Source organism: Heterodontus francisci, chromosome 5, assembly GCF_036365525.1.
Source record: "Heterodontus francisci isolate sHetFra1 chromosome 5, sHetFra1.hap1, whole genome shotgun sequence".
NCBI lineage: Eukaryota > Metazoa > Chordata > Chondrichthyes > Heterodontiformes > Heterodontidae > Heterodontus > Heterodontus francisci.
Genome location: NC_090375.1, coordinates 53,175,702 through 53,199,331, shown reverse-complemented (window position 1 = coordinate 53,199,331; position 23,630 = coordinate 53,175,702). Strand labels below are relative to the sequence as shown.

Here is a 23,630-nt window from a genome sequence, read left to right as displayed (position 1 = left end):
GACTTCTGTTGCCAGGGCCCTTAATCCTGGGGAAGGCCCGTTTACGCCCAGTTAAGTACCTGATTGGCACATGATGTGGCAGGCCTTCCCGAAAAGAGGTAATGCGGGGCTCTCGCCGGCTCTTCAGCCGGTGGCCGAGACCCCTGTCGTTCCAATAAACTACTGACTCTTGTGTTTTCTTAACCTTCCCTGAACTGAGAAAAAGGCGTCCACTTAGCTTGACCCAGTTGCTATGTCAGTTGAAATCAGCGAACAGCACAGACTGGAGATCAAATCGGAGACCATCCTGGTCTATTTGCTTTAGTACCTCAGAGTGCATGTACCCACCAAGCTACTGGGGGAGCCTTTTAGGCTGGATGTGGGAATATCCAGTGAGGACAGAAACAGCTGTGATAATCCCTTTCATTTCACAGTCAAATAACCTGCTGACACTGACCATCCAGACTTACACACGAAGAGTAACTTGGACAAGGTGTTGGAACAATTTTGATGTCTGGAGAACTGTATCTCAGCAAGGACTTGCCATGCTAACTGGGGAAGGTGGAAGTGGGATAAGCATTTCGACAGATTCAATTCAGATCAAATGGTTGCTTCAGGAACATGTGTATTGTATCAACATACAAAGGAGAACCCATCCCAAGAATTAGAATTAAGTCAGTATGGGATTTCATACATGCAAATCAGAGTAATACAAGGGTAAGAGCTCAATTTTACCTGGCATGAATAAAATCACAACAACTACTTACAATTAAATAGCATATTCAAAACAGAAAATATCCCAAGACTCGAAGCAGCTGGCAACATAGCCCAAGCAGGAGTAGAACGAAACATGACTTTTTGCACGTTCATTGCTGCTCAGATATTTCTTTTCAGATGTATAACCTTGAATTGAGGGAAAAAAAGGGCTGTTGGGAATAGTCAGCATTTGAAATATCCGTCTCCTTCCATTGCATCATCCAGTTTGGTCGAAACTTGTACACTGTAAAAAAAAAAGTTTGGTTTCAAGCTTGTTTAGATTTTTGCTTGTAAATGTCATTAGTGAAAAGTAATGAGAGTGGTAAAAGAGTGAGAACATTGACCCAAGTCCTCACAATCTAGTCATCCTGAAGCATGTGACAAAAGAGCATTCCAATGCAGTGAGGTTTGGCCAGTTCCAAGCCAGCTGTTCAGTTTGAAATCAAACTGGCCAGCCAGCTAGTAAATCCTAGTATTGGATCCAAATTCCACTGATGTGAACAGATGTATCTTACCCTTTATGTTCACAACCAAATATGCTTTTATGTAGTTAATGTAGATCATAAGCTTCTTCTTTGACAGTCCACGTTTCAGCAAGAACCTTAAAATGGCCCAATTAACAAATGTGTCTAAAAGGCAAAGTCTAACCTCATGCTAAGACTAAATCACTTGAAAACCTGTTACTTAGTTCATGGTGTGTTGCTTTATTCTTGTGTACTGTTTTGATTATATTTTAGTGGAGCATTGTGTTACCCAAATGAATGTTCTCCACTGTGATCTGTCTGTTACATCTACCGCATAGTGTTTCCAAGAGCATATCATTGATATAAGTCCAGGCAGTTTATCTTGGTTTCACATACTTTGTTCACTCTTCTCCACTTGCTGCTCCAAATCCTGTTCGGACACATTTACACGTTATCTCTGTCATCTGTAGTTGATGGTGGTGGAAACGGGACTGTCCCTATGGAGGGAATGATGATTTGAGATCAGTAACTCACAATGTGGAGGTACAAGCCTGCATTGTGTCATTCTGTGATGTAGTGTGCCAGAATTTCAACCCACTGTGCTGCTTGCCTTTTGGTGTTTTCAGGATCCCTGTGTTGAATATGGTGGTATAGTGGTTATGGCATTCATCTAACAGTCCCAGTTCAAATGCTACTGTGAAAAGATGTGAAATTCAATTCAATCATCTGTTAATTTCAGCAGGGAAAAGAATAACCACGAAAGCTGCTTTTAAAAAAAAAAGCAACTGTTTCACCACTATAGAGCTACCTCTACGGTGTGTGGCCCACACGTGACTGCAGTCACACAATATTGTTAACTCTTAAGTGGCACAGCAAGCTCCTCAGTTGCATTAACAATTACTATGATGATTGCATCACCACTTTCTGAGGGTAGTTATGGGTGGGCAATCAAAGTGTACCAGCCAGCAATGCCCACATCCTGAGAATACATAATTTTTTCAAAAAAAATTTGCTTTCCAGGCCTGTACTCTGTTTCCTTTTGTGTGCATTTAAAAGTTAGATGCACTTCCAATGGAGAAATTAGTGCAGTTGTGGGGGGGGGGGGGGGGGGGGGGGGCGGGGAGAGGGAATTCTGACAGTCTACTATTTTAGCACATTGATGAATTAATACACACCTTAATACATAATACACACTCGCCATTAGGGTGCCGACTGCAGCACCTTCAATACTTGGATCATTTGTCAACAGGAATACACTAGAGCTTCTGGTTTTAAAGTTTTCAAGATTTGTTTTAAAATTCCTTGCTCTCTTCCTCCTCAGATGGTTTGCATCTTGCTGATTTTTCACACTTTTTCTCCTGTTCCATTGTCCTATGATTAAAAGTTTGCCTTTCCTATTTATTTTCCCTGCATTTCAATTGCAATACCTGCTCCTGACTTGCCAGAAACCTCTTGCTGCCCTCCATTCCGATGATTAAGGAGTCTAATTATAAGTAGTTTGACACACACGTAAGAGGATACACTGAGAATGAATACCAGTGCCACACATGAATTTTTCAACAATTTATCTCTACTTTCCACTGATTACTTTGATTTCTTTTTCTTCATTTTAGGAAGATCCAAAGTAGACCACAAAAGAAAATTCCAGAGAAATATTTTCAGAAATAAAAACTGAAAACTTGGAAGTTCTAGATAGTGATCAGTTAAATTCAAAAAGGAGCCCAATGGAAATAAGGCCACTGCTGCTTTAAGCACAAGAGCTACACATATGATGGAGCTGCAATAATCTACTGATAGTCCCAGGTCCTCGAGGGATGTACGAGCCTTTCCCAAATTCAGCTTCCTCGGCTCTGATGTAACGTAGGCTGAAGATTTGAAAACGGAAATATGAGAAATGTATGCTAAAGTCACCCCGCTGATAAGATTACACCATTGAGCTAAATTCTCAGAGCTTCACATTCCAAAACACCCACATGTAACCAAGAGACTCGAAATATCGAGCAAATAGACAAACAATCATTTATTTCACTGTCCCTACATCCTCCTCGTGTGTTCCGATAGAACAGGTTTTTAGGCCTTCTATTTATTACAGTGATTAGTATCAATTAGGGCAAATTAGTGTATGGTAACTGAGGAAGTCAAATTTTAATACAAATAATTTTGAGAGTTTTACCAATTTTTTTATGCTTTGGATTCTACCCATTCCATGAAATCTGTAAATCAGCATATTTGGTCTTAATATAAATGGGAAACAACTCCGTTATTACCTGGAATTTCATCGAATATATGGCACATAAACAGAGGTTTCAACTCAGCCAGTCCATGCCAGTGTTTATGCTCCACTTGAGCATCCTCCCGTCTTTGCATATCTAACTCAGCATAACCCACTAGTCTCTTCTCCCTCAGATCCTTAAATGCATCTATACATCTTTACATTGAGGATATCCTCCATCGTCTTGTGTGCCAATACCACCGTGCTAAATGGGATAGGTTTCGAACAGATCTAGCAACTCAAAACTGGGTACCCAAGAGGTGCTGTGGGCCATCAGCAGTAGCAGAATTGTATTCAACCACAATCTTTGGCCCGGTATATCCCCCACTCTACCATTACCATCAAACTGGAGACCAACCCTGGTTCAATGAAGATTGCCAGGAGCAGCACCAAGAAAAAATGTGTAGCCTGCTGAAGCTATAACACAGGACTACTTGCATGCCAACAGTGGAAGCAGCATGCGATAGACAGGGCTAAGCGATCCCACAACCAACGGATCAGATCTAAGCTCTGCAGTCTTGCCACATCCAGTCGTGAATGGTGGTGGACAATTAAACATCTAACAGGAGGAGGAGGCTCTGCAAGTATCCCCATCCTCAAAGATGGGGGAGCCCAGTACATCAGTGCAAAAGACAAGGCTGAAGCATTTGCATCCATCTTCAACCAGAAGTGCCGAGTGGTTGATTCATCTCGGCCTCCTCCTGAAGTCCCCAGCATCACAGATGCCAGTCTTCAGCCAATCCGATCCACTCCACGTGATATCAAGAAATGGCTGAAGACACTGGGTACTGCAAAGGCTATGGGTCCTGACAACATTCTGGCAATAGTACTGAAGACCTGTGCTTCAGAACTAGCTGCGCCCCTAGCCAAGCTGTTCCAGAACAGCTACAACACTGGCAATGTGGAAAATTGCCCAGGTATGTCCTGTCCACAAAATGCCAACTCAACCAATTACCGCCCTGTCAGTCTACTCTCAACCATCAGCAAAATGATGGAAGGTGTCGTCAACAGTGCTATCAAATGGCATTTATTGCCCATCCCTAATTGCCCTTTAGGAGGTGGTGGTGAGCAGCCTTCTTGAACTGCTGCAGTCCATGTGGGGTAGGTACACCTACCATGCTGTTAGGAAGGGAGTTCCAAGATTTTGACCCAGTGACAGTGAAGGAACGGCGATATAGTTACAAGTCAGGATGGTGTGTGGCTTGGTGTTCCCCTGCATTTGCTGCCCTTGTCATTCTATGTGGTAGAGGTTGCAGGTTTGGAAGTTGCTGTCTAAGGAGCCTTGGTGAGTTGCTGCAGTGCATCTTGCAGGTGGTACACACTGCTGCCACTGTGCGTCGGTGGTTAAAGGAGTGAATTTTGAATGTGGTAGATGTGGTGCCAATCAAGCAGGCTGCTTTGTCCTGGATGGTGTTGAGGTTCTTGAGTGTTGTTGAAGCTGCACCCATCCAGGCAAGTGGAGAGTATTCCATCACATTCCTGAATTGTGCCTTGTAGATTAGATTAGAGATACAGCACTGAAACAGGCCCTTCGGCCCACCGAGTCTGTACCGAACATCAACCACCCATTTATACTAATCCTACACTAATCCCATATTCCTACCAAACATCCCCACCTGTCCCTATATTTCCCTACCACCTACCTATACTAGTGACAATTTATAATGGCCAATTTGCCTATCAACCTGCAAGTCTTTTGGCTTGTGGGAGGAAACCAGAGCACCCGGTGAAAACCCACGCAGACACAGGGAGAACTTGGAAACTCCACACAGGCAGTACCCGGAATCGAACCTGGGTCCCTGGAGCTGTGAGGCTGCGGTGCTAACCACTGCGCCACTGTGCCGCCCTGTAGATGGTAGACAGACCAGGAGGTCCCCAAAGGAGGAACCCTGTTATCTCCAGGCGGCACAGGCCCCTCTGCCTTCCATTAAATTGAGTTAGAGGTGGGAAAAGGCCCTTAAGTGGCCACTAATTGGCCTTTTAACCACTAATTGGCCATTTAAGGGCCTCAATTGGTCTGTGACAGGAAGGCAGTTTCTGGCTTTCCCCATCCTGGACTAAATTGGAAGGGTTTGGGAAGTCCGCCTTCTGATACAATCTTATGGGACTGCCCGTCTTGGTTCCAGTCCCTAGGGGCGGGTGCGCCCATAATATTCAGCCCAATTTTACCTTTAAGATGCGCCAAGCAGAAATCCTAACTGGAACAAGCAGTTCAACGTACAGACTGCAAATTGTGAAATTTGAGGGAACATTTGGTTGTAAGTTCCACATTCTGACTACTCTCTGTGTAAAGAAATTTCTTCTGCATTTCCAATTGATTTCTGGGTGACTATTTTATAGCCTCTACTTTTTCTCTTCCCCACAATGGAAACACTCTCTCTGTGTCTACTGTCTAAAATTCTTCCATGATTCTATTAGGTCACCCTTCAGCTTTCTTTGTTCAAGAGGAAAGACACCCACCCTATTCATCTTTTCCTGATAGGTATACACTCACATTTCTGGTACCATCCTCATAAATCATCTTCTCTCCAGTGCCACTGCATCTTTTTTATAATATGGTGACCAGAATTGTACACAGCACTCCAAGTGTGGTATAACTTCTCTGCCCTTCAATTCTTTCCCTTTAGAAGTTGTGAAAGGCACCTTATAAATGCAGATTGTCTTTTTCTTTATTGTGGGGCATTCAGAACAAAAGGGCAAATCTTTAAAATTAGACCCAGAACATTCAAGGGTGATGTTAGGAGCATTTCTTCACACAAAGGGTAGTAGACATCTGGAACTTTTGCTCAAAAAGCTATTGAATTTAGGCCAATTAAAAATGTCAAAACTGAGATTGATAGATCTTTATTAGGTGTGGGTATGAAAGGATGTGGAGCCAAGGCAGGAAAATGAAATTAAGATTCAGATCTAGTTGAATTGCAGATCAGGCATGGGGGTGCGGCCGGGGGGGTGGGGGGGCTGCTGAATGGCCTACTCCTGTTCCAATGGACCTTGATCCTTTAATTAGAGTCCTCAATAATAAAAGCCTAAATGAATCGTGACACACAAAAAAACATAAGTATATTTCACCCTGTTGTGTTCTTCTCGTGTGTCTGTGTTTCTTAGTGAGCATATGGCAATATTGAAATGGCCTCTTAAAGTGAAATGCTACCCTCATTAGAAAGATGAGAGAACTAAATCCTCATGTGGCTTTCACTCTCATCTATCGGAAAAGACAACTTAGCAATACTATCTGATTTAGCCTGTATGTGGGTGACTCTTAATAGACTCTGCAGGAGGGCTATTGTTAATGGGTAATAACTACAGCTTTACCTGCATCCTGAGAACAAATAGGAAAAACACATTTTGAGAAGAGTGCAAAAAAGCAAACTTAAATGTCAGCGCCTCTTATAATACAAGACTCCTCAATTACAGGACTGGAATGTCAGCCTAGATTAACCTTCTGACACACAAGTGAGAGTGCTACTAACTGAACCAAGCTGTTTGTTGGCACAGCTTACAAGTTTGGCAGCATTTGCAGTGGTGAGGGTATCATCTATCTAAAAAAAAAGAAGCTAAGTTAAATGCTGAGAAATCTTACATGTCAGTATTAGGAGATTTCATTAACTGGCTCTTTTGAGGGATTGCTGAACTTCAGTAGCTCTTAAACGATCCAGTAACAGCTAATTGTAATTTTGTTTTCTCTTTCAGAACCTGCCAATCACTATTGTGAAAGAGCAGGAAAAGGCGGGACATACCCACGGCAGTATCATGTCTCACACCACCGCAAGGACTATAGTGATGGTAAGTTAAAGGACAAATTTTTTGAGACTCCTGCTCATGTGTGATCGACCCAGCTTTGTTGTTTCATTCTCTGGGGGAAAATTCAGTATAATTGTGCACAGAGGAAACAGCAAAAGATTGATTTGCATGTCTCTACTGAATAGTTGCTTGCCACAGAAGCTGTTTCCTAGATCCCAGCACAGGAACTATCATGCTCCACAGAACTATTTGGTAATGTTATAAAAGCAAAATACTGCGGATGCTGGAAATCTGAAATAAAAACAAGAAATGCTGGAACCATTCAGCAGGTCTGGCAGCATCTGTGGAAAGAGAAGCAGAGTTAATGTTTCGGGTCAGAGACCCTTCGTCGGAACTGTTCTGAAGAAGGGTCATTGACCCGAAACGTTAACTCTGCTTCTCTTTCCACAGATGCTGCCAGACCTGCTTTTTTTTTTAGTTTTTTTTTAGAGATACAGCACCGAAACAGGCCCTTCAGCCCACCGAGTCTGTGCCGACCATCAACCACCCATTCATACTAATCCTGCACTAATTCCACATTCCTACCACATCCCCACCTATATTACTCTACCACCTACCTATACTAGGGGCAATTTACCTATCAACCTGCAAGTCTTTTGGCATGTGGGAGGAAACCGGAGCACCCGGAAGAAACCCACACAGACACAGGGAGAACTTGCAAACTCCACACAGGCAGTACCCAGAATTGACCCCAGGTCACTGGAGCTGTGAGGCTGTGGTGCTAACCACTGCGCCACTGTGCTGCTGAGTGGTTCCAGCATTTCTTGTTTTTATTTGGTAATGTTATTTGACACAAATGTCATAAAACATGAAGGGGGAAGCACTCAGTAATTTGTTCAATTTAAAGAGGTCTTGGGTTGCATTTATAGTTTGCAGATCAAGAATAAAGAAAACATCTTCCAGATAATTACAGGAAAACACGGGAACAAAATATTTGGCGTGCTGTTTAAAAACGCCAATCGCATGGTGATACTTTACCAGAAATTCTATTTTTGTAAGAAAAAAAATCTCTCCTTTGCTGTAGGAGCTGTTTCTTGCTGAACACAGTTGCAAGGATACTAGAAGCTCATTAATACCAGACCCAAGTAGCTGCTTTTCATGTCAGAGCTTAGAGAGTGAGTGTTAGCAGGCTGTCCGACCTTGAGCACATCCTGCCTGTACCCGCCCAATGCCCACACATGCATTCTTTCCAGTGGGAGTCAGTGGATAATCATTTGGTGTGGGAACTGTGTTTTTATTTTCCACCTCTTGAGCCCAGAAACATTGAAGTTTGTTCTCTCTTTGTCATCCTCCGTCAGATCAGGTAACTCAGCACAAATGGATGATCGAGACTTGGGTCTCCCTGATTTGTATAGCTGAATTGCACAGTGGGTAATGTACTTACTAACTGAGCTTATTGGGACTGCTTAAACAAGAAGGTTTCATAAAAGGTTTCTGCACAACAGTCTTCCTGTGCCCTACTCTGTGTTACACTGTGTTTCTTAATGCTAAGGGATGTTCTTTTTATGTAAAGACTGCTATATAAATCCAGATGTAGGTCATGAATCTGAATCCAGTTCTGGAGAAGCTGTTAAGTATTGCTGATGCACTTAATTATTTAAAAATACTGTCGGCTTGGCTCAGTGGTACTGCTCTCAACACTGAATTGGTATGTCATGGCTTCAGGCTCTACTCCCGGACCTCAGCTAGTATTCAGAGCATTAGTGAGGGAGTTGCTGTCTTTTGGATGAGACATTAAAATGAGACCATGTCTAACTGTTCAGGTTAAAGACCCCATGGTGCTGTTTGAAGAAGAGTAGGGTATTGTAGTTTCCTGGCCAACATTCATTTAACCATCTCTCCTGCTCTCTGCCCTATCGCAAGCCTTCCCTTTTGTTCTTCTTCCTGCCTCCCCCTTTTCACTTGCTCAAAGCCTATTACATTTCTAACCTTTGCCAGCTCTGATGAAAGGTCACAGACCTGAAACGGCTGAATTTTACGTCACCCCTACGAGCGGGATGGTGGCGGGGGGCGGGGGATGGGGGGGCAGCGTAAAATGGAGCGGGAGGCACCGGGATACCTCCTGACCCGCTCCCACCTCCACCGCCACTTTACACAGGGTGGTGGTGGCGACAAACGGCCTGCCCGCCCCAGGCCAATCACTGCCCCTAAGTGGCCACTTAACGGCCTTTGTCCAACTCCATGTGGATTTTACATGTGACAAGTGGGCATCCTGCGGCCGGGAGAAGCCACCTATCGAGACCAGGCGGCTTCCCAGCGTCCTGGGGTGGCCCTCATGATTGGGCACCCTGTGCCTGATGGAGGGCCGCCCCTGCTACCTCAACCACCCCTAAAACCCAACACGCCCCTCCTTCCGCCCCAAATGACTACCCTTGCCTCACCGGGGCCCGACAACCGAGACAACCAAAACTGACTTTCCTTCCCGGCTCCCAGGCATCTTCTATTCATGCTGGGTTGCAGTCCCAGAGGTGGCCACCGCTCCCGGTGGTGCTTCTGGGACTAAGAGCTGCCGGCCCGTTGATTGGCCGGCAACTCTGTTAGGCAGGACCTCCTACCTCAAGCGGGTGGAAGTGCCGCCTCACACCATTTGAAGCCTGGGGACCTGCAAAATACGGGTTGGATCCCCCGGCGAGGCGGAAGCGGGTTCGCCACCGACTTTTCAGTTAGTGGCTGACTCCCGTCCGCCTAGGGTAAAATTCCGGCAGTTAACTCTGTTTCTGTCTCCACAGATGCTGCTTGACTTGCTGAGTATTTCCAGCACTTTCTAATTTTATTTCAGAATTCCAGCAGCCACAATATTTTGTTTTTATTCATTTGACCTATTTGCTTTTGTAAGGTAAGAACAGAAAATGCTAGAAATACTCAGCAGGTCTGGCAGCATCTGTGGCTGCCAGACTTGCAAAATATTTCCAGCATTTTCCGTTTTTACTTTAGATGCCCAGCATCTGCTGTATTTTGCTTTTGTATTAGTGCTTTTATGAGACCCTTTTGCATGCAAATTGGTTGCCACATTTGCCTACATATCAGCAGCGACTATTTCATAAGCAGTTCATTTGTTCTGAAATGCTGTGGGATGTTTGGCTCTGTGAAATGTGTAATTTTTGTTTTCTTTCTTGATCATTTTTCTTTTAGGGCGAAGAACTTTTCCCCGGAGCTTCATTCATCAGGAAAATCTTTTCCAGCTGGTTCCATCCAGTAGGTCACACAGTGCCAATGGGGACAGCATGGGGAGCACCTTGCAGTATGATGAGGGCCGGACCATTCGGTGGAGCAGTGAAGATAAAAATTGCCTAAAAGTTCATGACAGGCACTTGCCTTCAATATGTAAGTAAATCTATAGCACTTAGAATCATAAAATGGGTACAGCACAGAAGGAGGCCATTAGGCCCACCATCTTCATGCCAGCTCTCTGCAAGAGCAACTCATCTAGTCCCACTTCCCCACCTTTTCCCCGTAGTCCTGCAAATCATTTCTCTTCAGATAATTATCCAATTCCCTGTCGAAAGCCATCATTGAACATGCCTCCACTGCACTCTCACATAATGCAATCCAGATCCTAACCTTTGCTTACCCACTGTTTTTTTTCATGTTTGTACTTGCTGCTGTTCAATCTTCAGTCCATTAACACCCTGTCTGTACTAATGCTTTGTCTTTCAACACACCATTAACATATTGTTTGCCTTTGCTCCATGACCTTTTGGTCAGCTATGTGGCCTTGTCCAATCTACACCTTCTCCTTTGTTATCTCTTGCCCCACCCCCACCTCACTTGCTTATAACCTTTGACATTTCTAATATTTGCTACTTCCGAAGAAGGGTCACTGACCTGAAACGTTAGCTCTGCTTCTCTTTCCACAGATGCTGCCAGACCTGCTGAGTGGTTCCAGCATTTCTTGTTTTTATTTCAGATTTCCAGCATCCGCAGTATTTTGCTTTTGTTTTATTCCAGATCCTAACCACTTGCTGCGTAAAAAGGTTTTTCCTCATGTCCCCTCTGTTTCTTTTGCCTTACATTGGTGTCCTCTGGTTCTCAACCCTTCCGCCAATGAGAAGAGTGTCTCCCCACCTATTCTGTTCAGATCCTATCGCTATCAAATCTTTTCTCAACCTTCTCTTCTCTGAGGAGAACGGTCTCAGTTTCGCTAGTTTATCCACATAACTGAAGTCTCTCATCCCTGAAACCATTCTCATAAATATTCTCTGCACCCTCTCCAATCCCTTTACATCCTTCCTAAAGTATGGTGCCCAGAATTGGATGCAATGCTGTAGTTGAGGCTGAGCACGTGTTTTATAAAGGTTCACCATAACTTCCTTGCTTTTGTATTTTCTGCCTCTGTTTACAAAGCCCAGGATCCTGTATGCATTATTAATCGTTTTGCAACCTGCCTGCCACCCTTTAACCATTTGTGCACCTCTAACCCCAGCTTTTTCTGTTCCTGCATCCCCTTTAGAATTGTATCTGTTATTTTTTATTGCCTTTCCTTGTTCTTCCTGCCAAAATGTATCACTTCATACTTTACTGCAATAAATTTCATCACTTTTCCCAAATATAACTGGGGAGTGAGCTACAAGAAATGATTAGTGAATCTCAGAATAGGTTCTTAAATAAAAGATGGTTTAAATTTCTCTGATCACTAAATATAGCACCTTTAGTAAAGGTTCACTCTATTTCACTGCTTCAGTTTCAGCCAAAAGTCATGAACAGAGGAAATCTACACATTTATAATGTTCTTACGCACAATGACCACATGACTTTTTACTTCAGGGATATTAAGGTGGGACATCATTCATGTGCACAAAGTGGATAGATGAAATAAGCCTAGAATATTTCTGAAGGGAGAGGGATTGAAGAGTATGCAAGGGAAGAATCTCCGGTTGTTGAGTGGTATAACTTTGTAAAAGTAGGTATTTACAATCGCAGCATAAATCTTAATGAATAAATATGTTAATACAGCCCTAATTTCAACCCAATAATGAATAATGGGGTGGGTTCAGGTCAGATTTTATTTAATTTCACTTTAGTGGACCATTACGTCATGTGGGTATAAATCTGGAGCTGACATGCAACTGCCATGTTCTCACAGATTGGGTTAGGTTAAAATTGAGGCTATGCACACAAAAGCAATTCTTCGCCGCACAGTGAAAAACATATATGTGATGCCGACATGTATTTGTAACATATGGTTCAAAATAACTTTGCATTTAACAGTTTCTGTTCATGTAACAAACTCCAGTTTTCAGATTAGCTTCACACAAAATTGGAAAATGGTTGTGGGAAATGTGATAGACTTGCCTGCTCCTTCTAATGATTGTAGCATGCAGCCAGTGCTAAGTGGGCTGTTTAGTGGCTGCATACCTGAGCAACATCAGGAGAGGCTAGGACAAATTAAAGCTAACTTGCACTACTTAAAGTCCGCGTGCTTTTAAAGGGGAGGTGCATTCTGGCTGGATCAGGTACTGGGAGCCATTCTAAAAGTGAATTTGACTTCGGAAATGAATAATGGCATGACATGATGGAGAGCAGGTTCCAAGATTTTCTGATGCTGCACTGGAGGCCTTGGTGCAGGAAGTGGAGTTGAGGAGAGATGTCATCTACCAACAGGGTGCCAGGAGGCCCTCCAGACAAGCTTGTGAAGGCGGTGGGACCAGATCGTCATAGCACTCAATGGCAGGGGTCTAGCTCTGAGGACCTGGATGCAGTGCTACAGGAAGCTCAATGACCTCACATGAGTAATCAAAGTCAGTGAATCTATCTTCAAATCCCAAATCAAACCAACGACACTACTAACCTCACAGACTGCTTAATGCACCACACCCGCATTTCTCACCTACCAACAATATCTAGTCACCATGAGTCTTATCTAACATTCACAGCTTCATCTCACCCTCACACTCTTAACAGTGCTGCAAGCTTCAAACCCACATCTCATAGCTTGCCACTCTGCCAGCTATTCAACCTTAACAGACACATCACCCAAACACATGGCAATACACTCACTGACACACTTTCCTCTCTCTCTTGGTGGCACATAACTGGCAGTGGACAGGCATGACTGCATGTCCTTATTCTCATGGAGGACGCAGTACTCACCATCATTGGAATGGCCATTGGCAGGCTGAAACCGTTGAAGATGACGGTATGCTCATATCTAATGCTCCTTCTCAAATCGTACCTCTGCCTCATCCCACAATCTCTTCTGATTAACAAGGTGCAGATGGTGTAAGCATGCACCTCCTGCTTTCTCCCAGTCCATTTATCCCTACCCTACCCTTGGATATCTGAAAGGAGAAAGTTGCAAGAAATGCAACCTGATCAGGTTAGAAGGGAAAGAGTTGGAAGAGCAGGAAGACAGTGATATAGGAGAAACACTATCACTTGCTCTCATATTGCAGCCATCAGCTCAGATACTGACACTGTCTGCACTTTAGAGGATAGATTGTAGGCAAGTTATGCAAGTGATGAGCCATGGGATACAAGTAGTCTGCAACAGGGCAGGGACAAGCACAGGTGCCAGTGAGTGCAGAGTTGCGCTTGAGTTCTGCTGCAGAGGATTCAAATGAAGACATTGATGGGCAACCTATAGAAGAGGGCTGATGGGTATGCTTGGTATGAAATGCTTGGTCCATTGGCAGGCCTGCCAGAAAGAATGTGGCCACAGTCAAGGAGCATGGAGGAGTCCAGCACCAATTTGGCACAGGTCTTTGTGCAGAGCTTGGAATCCATCCTTTTCAGTGTGGGTGTGGTGGCCAACTCCATACGAGCCCTTGTGGATCCAACCATGATGCAGCGTCTGATGGTCGATGTCTCAGCTTCCATTGCAGCATAATCGGAAGCCACCCAATGTCTGGGTGCTGCATGCAAGCTCAACTTCTTGTCACTCAAGCTCAGTCCACTGTCATCACAGTTGCAGATACCAGTTTTCAAAGGGGCTTTGCTGGGTCTCAGTTCAGCAATCTGCCCTCCAACACATTGCTAGGATTGCTGAGGCAGCACCCTGGGGGAGTGACAGTGACACCGTGGAACATGAACCTGCTGTCCTCTCTCAGTTTGACAGCATTTATATTCCACCCACTCCCACCCACTTCTTGGCCCAGACCTGCTCGAGGTTGGCTTGCAAGGCCATCCTCAGTTTGCCCCACTGAATGTTAGCAGCCTTCCACCATGCTGCAAACACTGGACTGGTACTGCATAGGAGCACTAGAACAAGCAAAGGCACATGAAGACAAGGCGCTAAGGGAACGCTCAGGGTGATTAGTTGACATTTGTATGCGATATGTTACTGTTTGATTTATATTTTTGTTTTGGAATGTTTGTTTGGTGGTGGCTTTATTTTTGCATTGTAGACAAGTGGGCAATGTGATGGTCAGTAATAGAGGGAAGGTAAGGTGTGGGACTGCTGGTGAATGAGGAATTGGTGTTGCATTTATTGATATCTCAGTTGGATGAAGCAAACCTGGACAGCCCAGCCAGAAAGGGGCTGTACTGGTTGTCTCCCCCTCCCCTCTCTCCCCCTCTGCCTTCTCCCTCCCCATCTTCTCCCCACTCCCCACCTTCTTCCCTTCCTGCTCTTTTTCCCCCTCCTCCTTGGTTACCATATACCTGGTAGCTAGGGCTGTGCCCTCAAGATGACAAGGTTGTGCAACATGCAGCAGACTAAACTTGGCTTGCACTCTGTTGAATACTGCAGGGCTTCCCCAGAGTGGTCCATGCAGCAAAAGCATTGTTAAACGTTGGTCTACTCGATCAAGTTTCATGTTCTCTGCATACTGCACTTGTGTGTGATTTGTGCACTGGAGTTAGGAATAATGTCAACAACAACTTATATTTATAATAATGTGTTTAACACAATAAAACATCCCAAGACACTTCACAGGAACATTATCAAGCCAAACCACGTAAGACAATTCTGGGCTGATGGCCAAAAGCAGTGTGCACACACCACAGACACCATTTTGAAGGCAGAATGGCACTTGTAGCACCAAAAAACTGGATGCAATGGAGTTCAATTTTGCAGCAGTTTAAATATATTTTATTGTATTAGACAATAGCACCACAGCCTCACAGCTCCAGAGACCCAGGTTCGGTTCTGGGTACTGCCTGTGCGGAGTTTGCACATTCTCCCTGCGACCGCGTGGGTTTCCTCCGGGTGCTCCAGTTTCCTCCCACATGCCAAAGACTTGCGGGTTGATAGGTAATTTGGCCATTGTAAAAAAAAAAAATTGCCCCTAGTGTAGGTAGGTGGTAGGAGAATTGAGGGAAGGTGGGGATGTGAGAGGGAAAATGGGATTAATGTAGGATTAGTATAAATGGGTGGTTGATGGATAAACAGTAACACATTGGGGAATAGGTTACCAGAGAGTATTAGTTCTATTGGTATAGGGAGAGGATTTAAGGAATATATTGAGAAAGTATGTGGGTGAGGTTGATGTCTTAAAAGGATTAGTCTTGTAGTCTTATTAAAGCCTTTTCAAATATGAATCATGTTGGTTTGCTTTGAAGTTTAAACAAAGAAATACAAATTGCAAAGAGTTCGCAGGCACTACATTTGAAATGTTCTTTTTTCCAGTAGCACCCCGAGCTCCCATCAACTGGAGACTTGGAAAGTTCCTTGGACGGGGAGCATTTGGAGAGGTTTACCTGTGCTATGACGCAGACACAGGCAGAGAGCTGGCAGTCAAGCAAGTGACTTTTGATGCAGATAGCCAAGAGACGAGCAAGGTGAGTGATGTTGATCCTGAAATATGAGTCAACTTTCTCATTATTCGCGATTCTTGTTGGACTTTGCTGACATTAAAACAAAAATCTGTGCCTTTCATTGAATATTCCATAATTGTACTTTTTCCCGGGAAGTAGCTGCACTTTCCCTTTGACCAGTGAGGCTATAAGGATTAACTTTTATTAATAGATTCTGCCCTTTTTAATTTATATTTTAAAGTTCAGATTGTGACAGGACTCATATTTGTTCTAAATCTTGAAGAATCTTTTAAGGTAACAGGCAAAAGAAACAGAGGGGAGATGAGGAGAAATTCTTTACACGAGTTGTTATGCACTGCTGAAGGGGTGGTGGAAACAGATTCAATAGTAACTTTTAAAAAAAGAAATCTGATCTATACTTGAGAAGGAAAGGTTTGCGGGGCCTTGGGGAAACAGCTAGGTAGTGGAACAAATTGGATAGTTCCTCGAAAGAGCTGGCATAGGCACCATGAGTCGAATGGCCTCCTTCAGTTGTGTAAGATTCTAAGAACATTGAGTAGTGAGGAATACTGCTCAGTCACCTTCCATTCTCCAAAGTGTTAGTTTGGCTCCATTGATAGCATTCTCACTGCTGAGTCAGAAAGTTGAAAACTCAATTCTCAGTACAAGGCTCAAGCACATAGACTAGACTGACACACTAGTGGATTAGAAAGTGCGGCACTGTTGGAGATGCTGTACTTGGGCTGAGATGCTAAATCAATACTTTGCCTGTTCAGAAGAAAAATCTCATGGCACTGTTCAAAGAAGAATTCTTTCAATGCTATGTCCAATATTTTGCCTTCAGCCAGCATCATAGGAACATAAAAACAGAAGTAGGCCATTTAGCCCTTCGAACCTGTTCCACCTCCACTCTGAGATCATAGCTCATCTAGCTTTTTATATCTGTGTTTGCCTTATATCCCTTAATATGTTTGCTTAACAGAAATCTATCAATCTCAGATTTTAAATTAACATTTCACCTAGCTCAATTGTCGTTTCATAGAGTGGAATCATAGAATGGTTACAGCACAAAAGAATACCATTCGGCCCATTCTGTCAATACTGGCTCTCTGCAAGAGCAACTCAGCTGGTCTCGCTCCCCTGCCTTTTCCGCAATGTGGATGACCTCACACCTGCCTATATTGAAATCCATTTGCTACTGCTTTGCTCATTCACATAATCCATTAATATCTCTTCATAATGTTATACTTCCATTTACACTGCTTATAATGCTAGCTATCTGTGTTGTCGGCAAACTTGGATATGTGGCTCTCTACCCTTTCATCTAATTCATTAATAAATACAGTGAAGAGTTGAGGGCTGAACAAAAATTCCTGTGTGATACCACTAGTCACGCCTGCCAGCTACAGTATCTGCCCATTATCCCTACTTTTTGTCTCTTGCTACTCAGCCAATCTCCTAACCAGGCTAATAATTTGCCCTCAATTCCATGACCTTCAGCTTTAGCTAACGGTCTCATACTGAGGACTTTATCAAAGGCCTTCTGGACGTCAGTATAAATCATCTCCATAAACATTCCCATGCCCACTATATTAGTCACCACTCTCAAAAATGTAATTAAGTTGATCAAGCATGACCTGTCCTTTGCAAATCTATGCTGCATGTCTGTAATCTGCTGAATATTTTCAAGGTGTTTAGTCATCGCATCCTTAACTTCAGACGCTAGTAATTTTCCAACAACACATGTTAAGCCTACTGGCCTATAATTCCCTGGTTTCTCCGTCTCACATTTCTTAAATAGCCTCATCAAAAAGAAAATCAATCAGCTAGTCTTCCATCTTGCTGTGGGCCCCTGCTGTTTGCCAAAAATGGCTGCCTAGTTTATCTATTAATTAGAGGTGAATTGCTGTGAGATATTCGAGAGTTGTGATAAGGCCCTAGTCAGCTGCAGGCCTTTCTTTCAAACTCAAGGTAGGATTCAGCTTACCAAGCCTCTGATGTTATTAAAGAAAGGCATGTCTCAGTCGAATTGAGAGGAGCACAATCTTTCCATAGACCTCAGGATATGGAGGAGTGCAGCCCCCAAGCAAACTCTATTGCTCAGACATTCATCCAAATCTTTCCTTCCCCATCTTTAGAAGACCACAAGGGGTCTAAAAACAACGCACAGTTGTGTCAATGCTATTAGGTTAGTTACCAGTTTACTCCTCATCTGTCGTCTTCCACAATCTTTCTGCAGATATTTCCCAGCTGCGCTAGCCACGAGTAGATTGAGAAACTGTTATGAGACATCACTGGGCTGGATCAATTCCTAAGTAGCAACTAATAAAGAAATCCCCCACATCCTGTGGGAAGTCAATGCCTTACTAATGTGAAATTCAATTACCAAAGAATCTATATTGTGCAGTATTATAGGTCTCAGTGATGTCACTTCTAAATTGAACACGTCCTCCAGGAACTAGTGAAATGCTGCCAACTTTAACAAGAGCTGATTTTCGGTTCCCCAGCAAAGAACTGCACGTCTTCGATGTCAAATACAGAGCCACTTCTCTATCCTGTATACCACATTTTCCTTCACGGCCTCATAATCTGAAGCCTGAAGGTTGTTTGGAAAGCACTAAGAGGAAGCTTACAGAAAAAACCCTCAAATCCACATTCAAAAGCAAACTACTGCAGATGCTAGAAATGTGAAATAAAAATTGAAAATGCTGGAAATAGTCAGCAGCAGAGATAGCATCTGTGTAGATGATGATCTTTCATCAGAGCTGAAATAAGTTAGAGATGTAACAGGTTTTGAGGGAGTACAGTGGCAGGTTTTGAAAAGCAGGAGAGGAGGAAAGAACAGTCACGAAGGTCTGTGCTAAGGTGGAAAACAGGAGTGATTAAACGACAAAAAGGATGATGGTGCAAGGCAGAAAGGGATAGTAATGAGACAAGTAAGGAAACAAAAAATGGGCCTAGAGGAGGTGTAAGTGGGAATTGTCAAATCATTACCAAAAGCAGCTGTTCAAAAAATAGAGACAGTGGATATGATCTGCATTTGTTACTCAATGTTGAGTTCAGAAGGCTGTAAAATGCCTATTCGAAAAATGAGGTGCTGTTCGTCGAACTTCATCAGAACAGTGTCGGAGGCCGAGGACAGAGAGGCCAGAGTAGGAGTGGGGCAGGGGATTAAAATGGCAAGCAACCGAAAGCTCAGGGTCACTATTGCAGACTGAAAGAAAGTGTTCCACAAGCAATCACACAAATTATGTTTGGCCTCTCCAGTGGCCTCATAACCATATGTAGTGAGGCCAGGCGAAACTCACACAGCAAACATACTTTTATATACATATATTCACATGCACACAGCACAATAACAAAATCTGCCAGTGACTTAAACTGTAAGCGCCACTCTCGCTTAAATAGCATAATAGTGTACTAATAGAAAGTGGGGTGGTTTAGATGTTTTCTTGATGATTGTAATTGTGAAGGAAGAAATACTAGTTCCTTGAAAATTGTTTGTTGTTTCGTTATTCTTGCAGGAAGTCAATGCTTTGGAATGTGAAATTCAGTTACTAAAGAACCTTCACCATGACAGGATCGTGCAGTATTATGGGTCACTACGAGACACAATGGAAAGAAGGTTGTCTATCTTTGTAGAATATATGCCAGGTGTAAGTATTGAGCACTTGCTTTTTTGTTTAATAAGTCTATTATAATGGAATTATATTATAATGAAATTTAACGTTGGGTGGGAGGCCCCGCCCACTGGCTGAAAAGTTGGGGGCGAGCCAGCCTCTGCAGGGCCTGGAGAGCCACGCTGGGATTTTTCGCTCCCAGGCTCTTAATTGGCTCTGGGCGAGACTTCCACCTCTTTGAGGCAGGAAGTCCTACCTTATGGAGCTTTTGGGGCCTCGTCGGGGACAATCGGCCGGGCCCCGGAGAGGCTAGGGGTTTGGTTGGGAGAGGGGTGGGTAGTGTGTGGTGAGGGCTGTTGGTGCTTCGGGGGCAGCCCTCCATGGTGCACAGGGTGCCCGATCAAGAATATTCGCCCCCCCCTCCCCAAGCTCGCAAGAAGGCTGCCAGGTTTTACCTGGTGGTGTTCTTGGTGCCTTTGCCGTCCAGCCGCTGCGAGTAAAATATCCACAGTGGCAGGAGAAGGCCATTAAGTGCCAGTTAATTGGCCACTTAATTGTCTTAATTGGCCTGGGGGGAGTGGGCCATTTCTTGCTGCTGCCGCCACCCCGTGTAAAATTACAGTGGGGGCAGGAAGGCGTTTGGAATGACCCCCTCCACTTCCCACTCAATGTTACGGCCCCCCGGCCACCAGCCGCTGGTTGTGGGGCTGTAAAATTCCAGCCAGTGTCTACATTTTCCTTTTTAAACCAATTTTGTCTCTCCTCTATAGAAGGTGCTACCTTTTGTTGCGATATTGTTCCATGGACATTGGCAGCCCTCCAGTAACTCATTCAAACTCCCATCTGTCATGTGTGAGCTTCAGTGCTAATGGTCAGCAGGAAGTTATACAGTTAAGGGGCACCATCACAACCAAGCCCAAACCTGTCCTTGCTGATATTCACACTTAAGCAAACAGAAGTTGCGGTTTAGCAAGCAGAGATCCTGGCTGATTATTTCCTCCTCCATCTTTTTCGCTCAAAAACTGAGGTCTGTTGAATTGTCACATATACTACTCCAGCTGTGATCAGTTGATTTAGCAGAGATGAGAAATGATGGGGCCTTCCTGATCTCTGCAGCTCAGTACTAAAACATACAAACATACAATGAGCCATTGGGAGAGGTCCATTTGCAACCACCGACCCCCCCCCCCCCGCCCCCACACACACACACACCTTATTTTCTGAGGTTTGATGCTCTAGTTGAGTCAGCTGATCTCTCAGGGTGACAGTATTGCAGTCTTACCCTAGGCTGATGGGGGAAATTGTAGTATCAGCCAACATTCTCACTCCTCATGACAAGCCAGGATTCCATATGAGTGCAGACCATCAGGAGAGGACAAGTTCAAGCTTGACTGATTCCCTCTCGACCATGAACAGTTCGCTAGCACAAACTGTGACTGTTCAAAGCCTGACGTTGGCCATGTTGGCTGCCAATAGCTAAGGAACCAAAGCCAAGCAAGAAAGTGCAGGGGGGCTGGGGTGGGGGGGGGGTGGGGGTGGTGGTGGGATGGTGGCGGTGGGGAGGCGGGACATGGGAGAAAATGAATTGAACACTTAATTTTCACTAAGGCTTGTGGGCATCCAGAATGTACCATGCAGGCAACAAACAGGCCATGCACAACCAACATTCCCTTCAAAATGCGCGAGTGCAAGGCCACACAGCAGTCTTAGAGCGACCACGCTATGCAACAAACAGGCTGCGCACAGCAAAGAATAATTGGAGGGAACATTGCTTGGGGAATGAAATTCCACCTGTGGATAAATGTAGTGAAATGTCAGTGTGATTACCAAACAGGAAATTCCATTGTGTCCCTGAGATTAATTTATTTTTGTTAGTATTACCCACAGAATAATTTAGTACCCCTTATAAAGCAGCACTCAGTCCAAGGTGAATAGGTATCTGAATGAAACACACAAATAATTAGAGATTCTAATAATTAGAGACCTGTACAAGCGGGATGGTCTACATCTGAACCAGAGGGGGACTAACATCCTTGCTGGCGGGTTTGCTAGTGCTGTTGGGAGGAGTTTAAACTAATTTGGCAGGGGGAGGGGATGCAGACTCCTAGCAGAATAGGGACACAGCTAAACACAGGAAAGCAAACAAGTCAGAGGGAATACAGCGGAAGTAAGTTTCAAGGGAGTAAGACCAGGATGGAAGGTCTCTACTTTAATGCCAGGAGTATTTCAGGTAAAACAGATGAGTTAAGGGCAATGATTGATACGTGGAATTGTGATACAGTAGCCAGCACGGAGACATGGTTGAGGGAGGGGCAGGATTGGCAGCTCAATATCCTGGGATATAGAATCTTCAGTCGAGACAGAGGAGGGGGTAAAAGAGGAGGGGGCATTGCAATATTAGTTAAGGAGTCAGTTACTGCAGTAAGGAGAGATGATTTCTTGGAGGGGGCATCAAATGAAGCTTTATGGGGAGAGTTTAGGAATAAAAAAGGGACAGCCACATTGCTAGGTGTTTATTATAGACCTCCAGATAGTCAGCGGGAAATTGAGGAGCAAATATGTGCACAATTCACAGAGGTGTGTAAAAAATAATAGGGTAATTATATTAGGTGATTTCAACTTTCCCAACATTAATTGGGATAGTCATTGTGTTAAGGGCTCAGATGGAGTGGAGTTTTTAAAATGTATACAGGAGAACTTTTTAGCTCAATACGTAGAGGATCCAACAAGGGAGGGTGCAGTGCTGGACCTAATTCTGGGGAATGAAGCCGGACATGTAGTTGATGTGTTGGTGGGGGAGCATTTTGGTGATAGCGACCACAACATGGTACAATTTAAGCTTGTTATGGAGAAAGAAATAGACACGTTGCAAAAGAAGGTTTTAGATTGGGGGAGAGCGAATTTTAGTAAAATAAGGCAGGATCTGGCCAAGGTAGACTGGAACGAGTACCTTGTCGGGAAATCTACAGAAGAGCAGTGGGGGGCATTCAAAAAGGAAATGAGGAGGGTACAGGCCCAACATGTTCCCTCTTGGGTAATAGGTAGGAGCAACAAGCCCAGAGAACCATGGATGACCAGAAACATTCAGGGTACGATGAGAAGGAAAAGAGAGGCTTTTAGCAAATACAAGGAGAGCAAATCAATGGAAGCATTAGTGGAGTACAGAAAGTGTAGGATGGAGCTTAAGAAAGCAATTAGGAGAGCAAAGAGGGGATATGAGAAAGCTCTGGCTGGTAAAAGTCGGGAAAATCCCAAGATATTCTATAAGTATATCAATGGGAAGAGGATAACCAGGGAAAGAGTAGGACCCATTAGGGACCAAGGGGGAAATTTGTGGGTGGAGCCAGAGGACATTGGTAGGGTGTTGAACGAATACCTCACATCTGTCTTCACCCAAGAGAAAGAGGATGTAGATATGGAACTTAGAGAGAGAGACTGTGAGATTCTTGAGCAAATTGTCATAGGGAGTGACAAGGTATTAGAGGTTTTGGAAGGCTTAAAAGTGGACAAATCTCCAGGTCCGGACGATTTGTGTCCCAGGATGCTGTGGGAGGCGAGGGTGGAGATTGCAGGGTCTCTGACCCTAATTTTTAATTCCTCCCTGGCCACGGGGGAGGTGCCAGAGGATTGGAGAACAGCTAATGTGGTCCCACTATTTAAGAAAGGTTGTAGAGATAAGTCAGGGAACTATAGACCAGTGAGTCTCATGCTAGTGGTAGGGAAACTATTGTAGAAAATTCTGAAGGAGAGAATCTATCACCACTTGGAGATGCAAAATTTGATAAGGAATAGTCAGCATGGCTTTGTCAGAGGGAGGTCATGCTGAACAAATTTGATTGAATTTTTTGAGCATGTGACCAGGTGTGTAGATGAGGGTAGTGCAGTTGATGTAGTTTACATGGATTTCAGCAAAGCCTTTGACAAGGTCCCACATGGGAGACTTATCAAGAAAACAAATGCACATGGGATACAAGGTAACTTGATAAGGTGGATTCAAAATTGGCTTAGCTGTAGGAGACAGAGAGTGATGACAGACGGCTGTTT

At 44.1% G+C, this 23,630-nt stretch overlaps 1 protein-coding gene and 1 long non-coding RNA gene across 7 annotated transcripts in view; one reads left to right on the top strand and one right to left on the bottom strand.

Annotated features, from left to right (window-relative positions):
• Nucleotides 1-23,630, top strand: part of map3k22 (mitogen-activated protein kinase kinase kinase 22) — a 138,351-nt gene that overhangs the window by 88,768 nt on the left and 25,953 nt on the right. For 5 of the 6 annotated variants that reach the window (XM_068031424.1, XM_068031422.1, XM_068031428.1 and 2 more), the window contains 4 exons: nucleotides 7,162-7,254; nucleotides 10,405-10,596; nucleotides 15,839-15,990; nucleotides 19,491-19,622. In XM_068031424.1, coding sequence (XP_067887525.1) covers nucleotides 7,162-7,254; nucleotides 10,405-10,596; nucleotides 15,839-15,990; nucleotides 19,491-19,622 — 569 coding nt within the window. The remainder of the gene's footprint in view (nucleotides 1-7,161; nucleotides 7,255-10,404; nucleotides 10,597-15,838; nucleotides 15,991-19,490; nucleotides 19,623-23,630) is intronic. The other variant, XM_068031427.1, reaches the window with a different exon arrangement.
• LOC137369836 (uncharacterized) lies at nucleotides 719-18,240 on the bottom strand. The gene is made up of 3 exons (XR_010975024.1): nucleotides 18,164-18,240; nucleotides 1,596-1,696; nucleotides 719-979 (listed from the first exon to the last, which is right to left on the bottom strand). It is a non-coding gene; the product is annotated as an uncharacterized lncRNA (long non-coding RNA).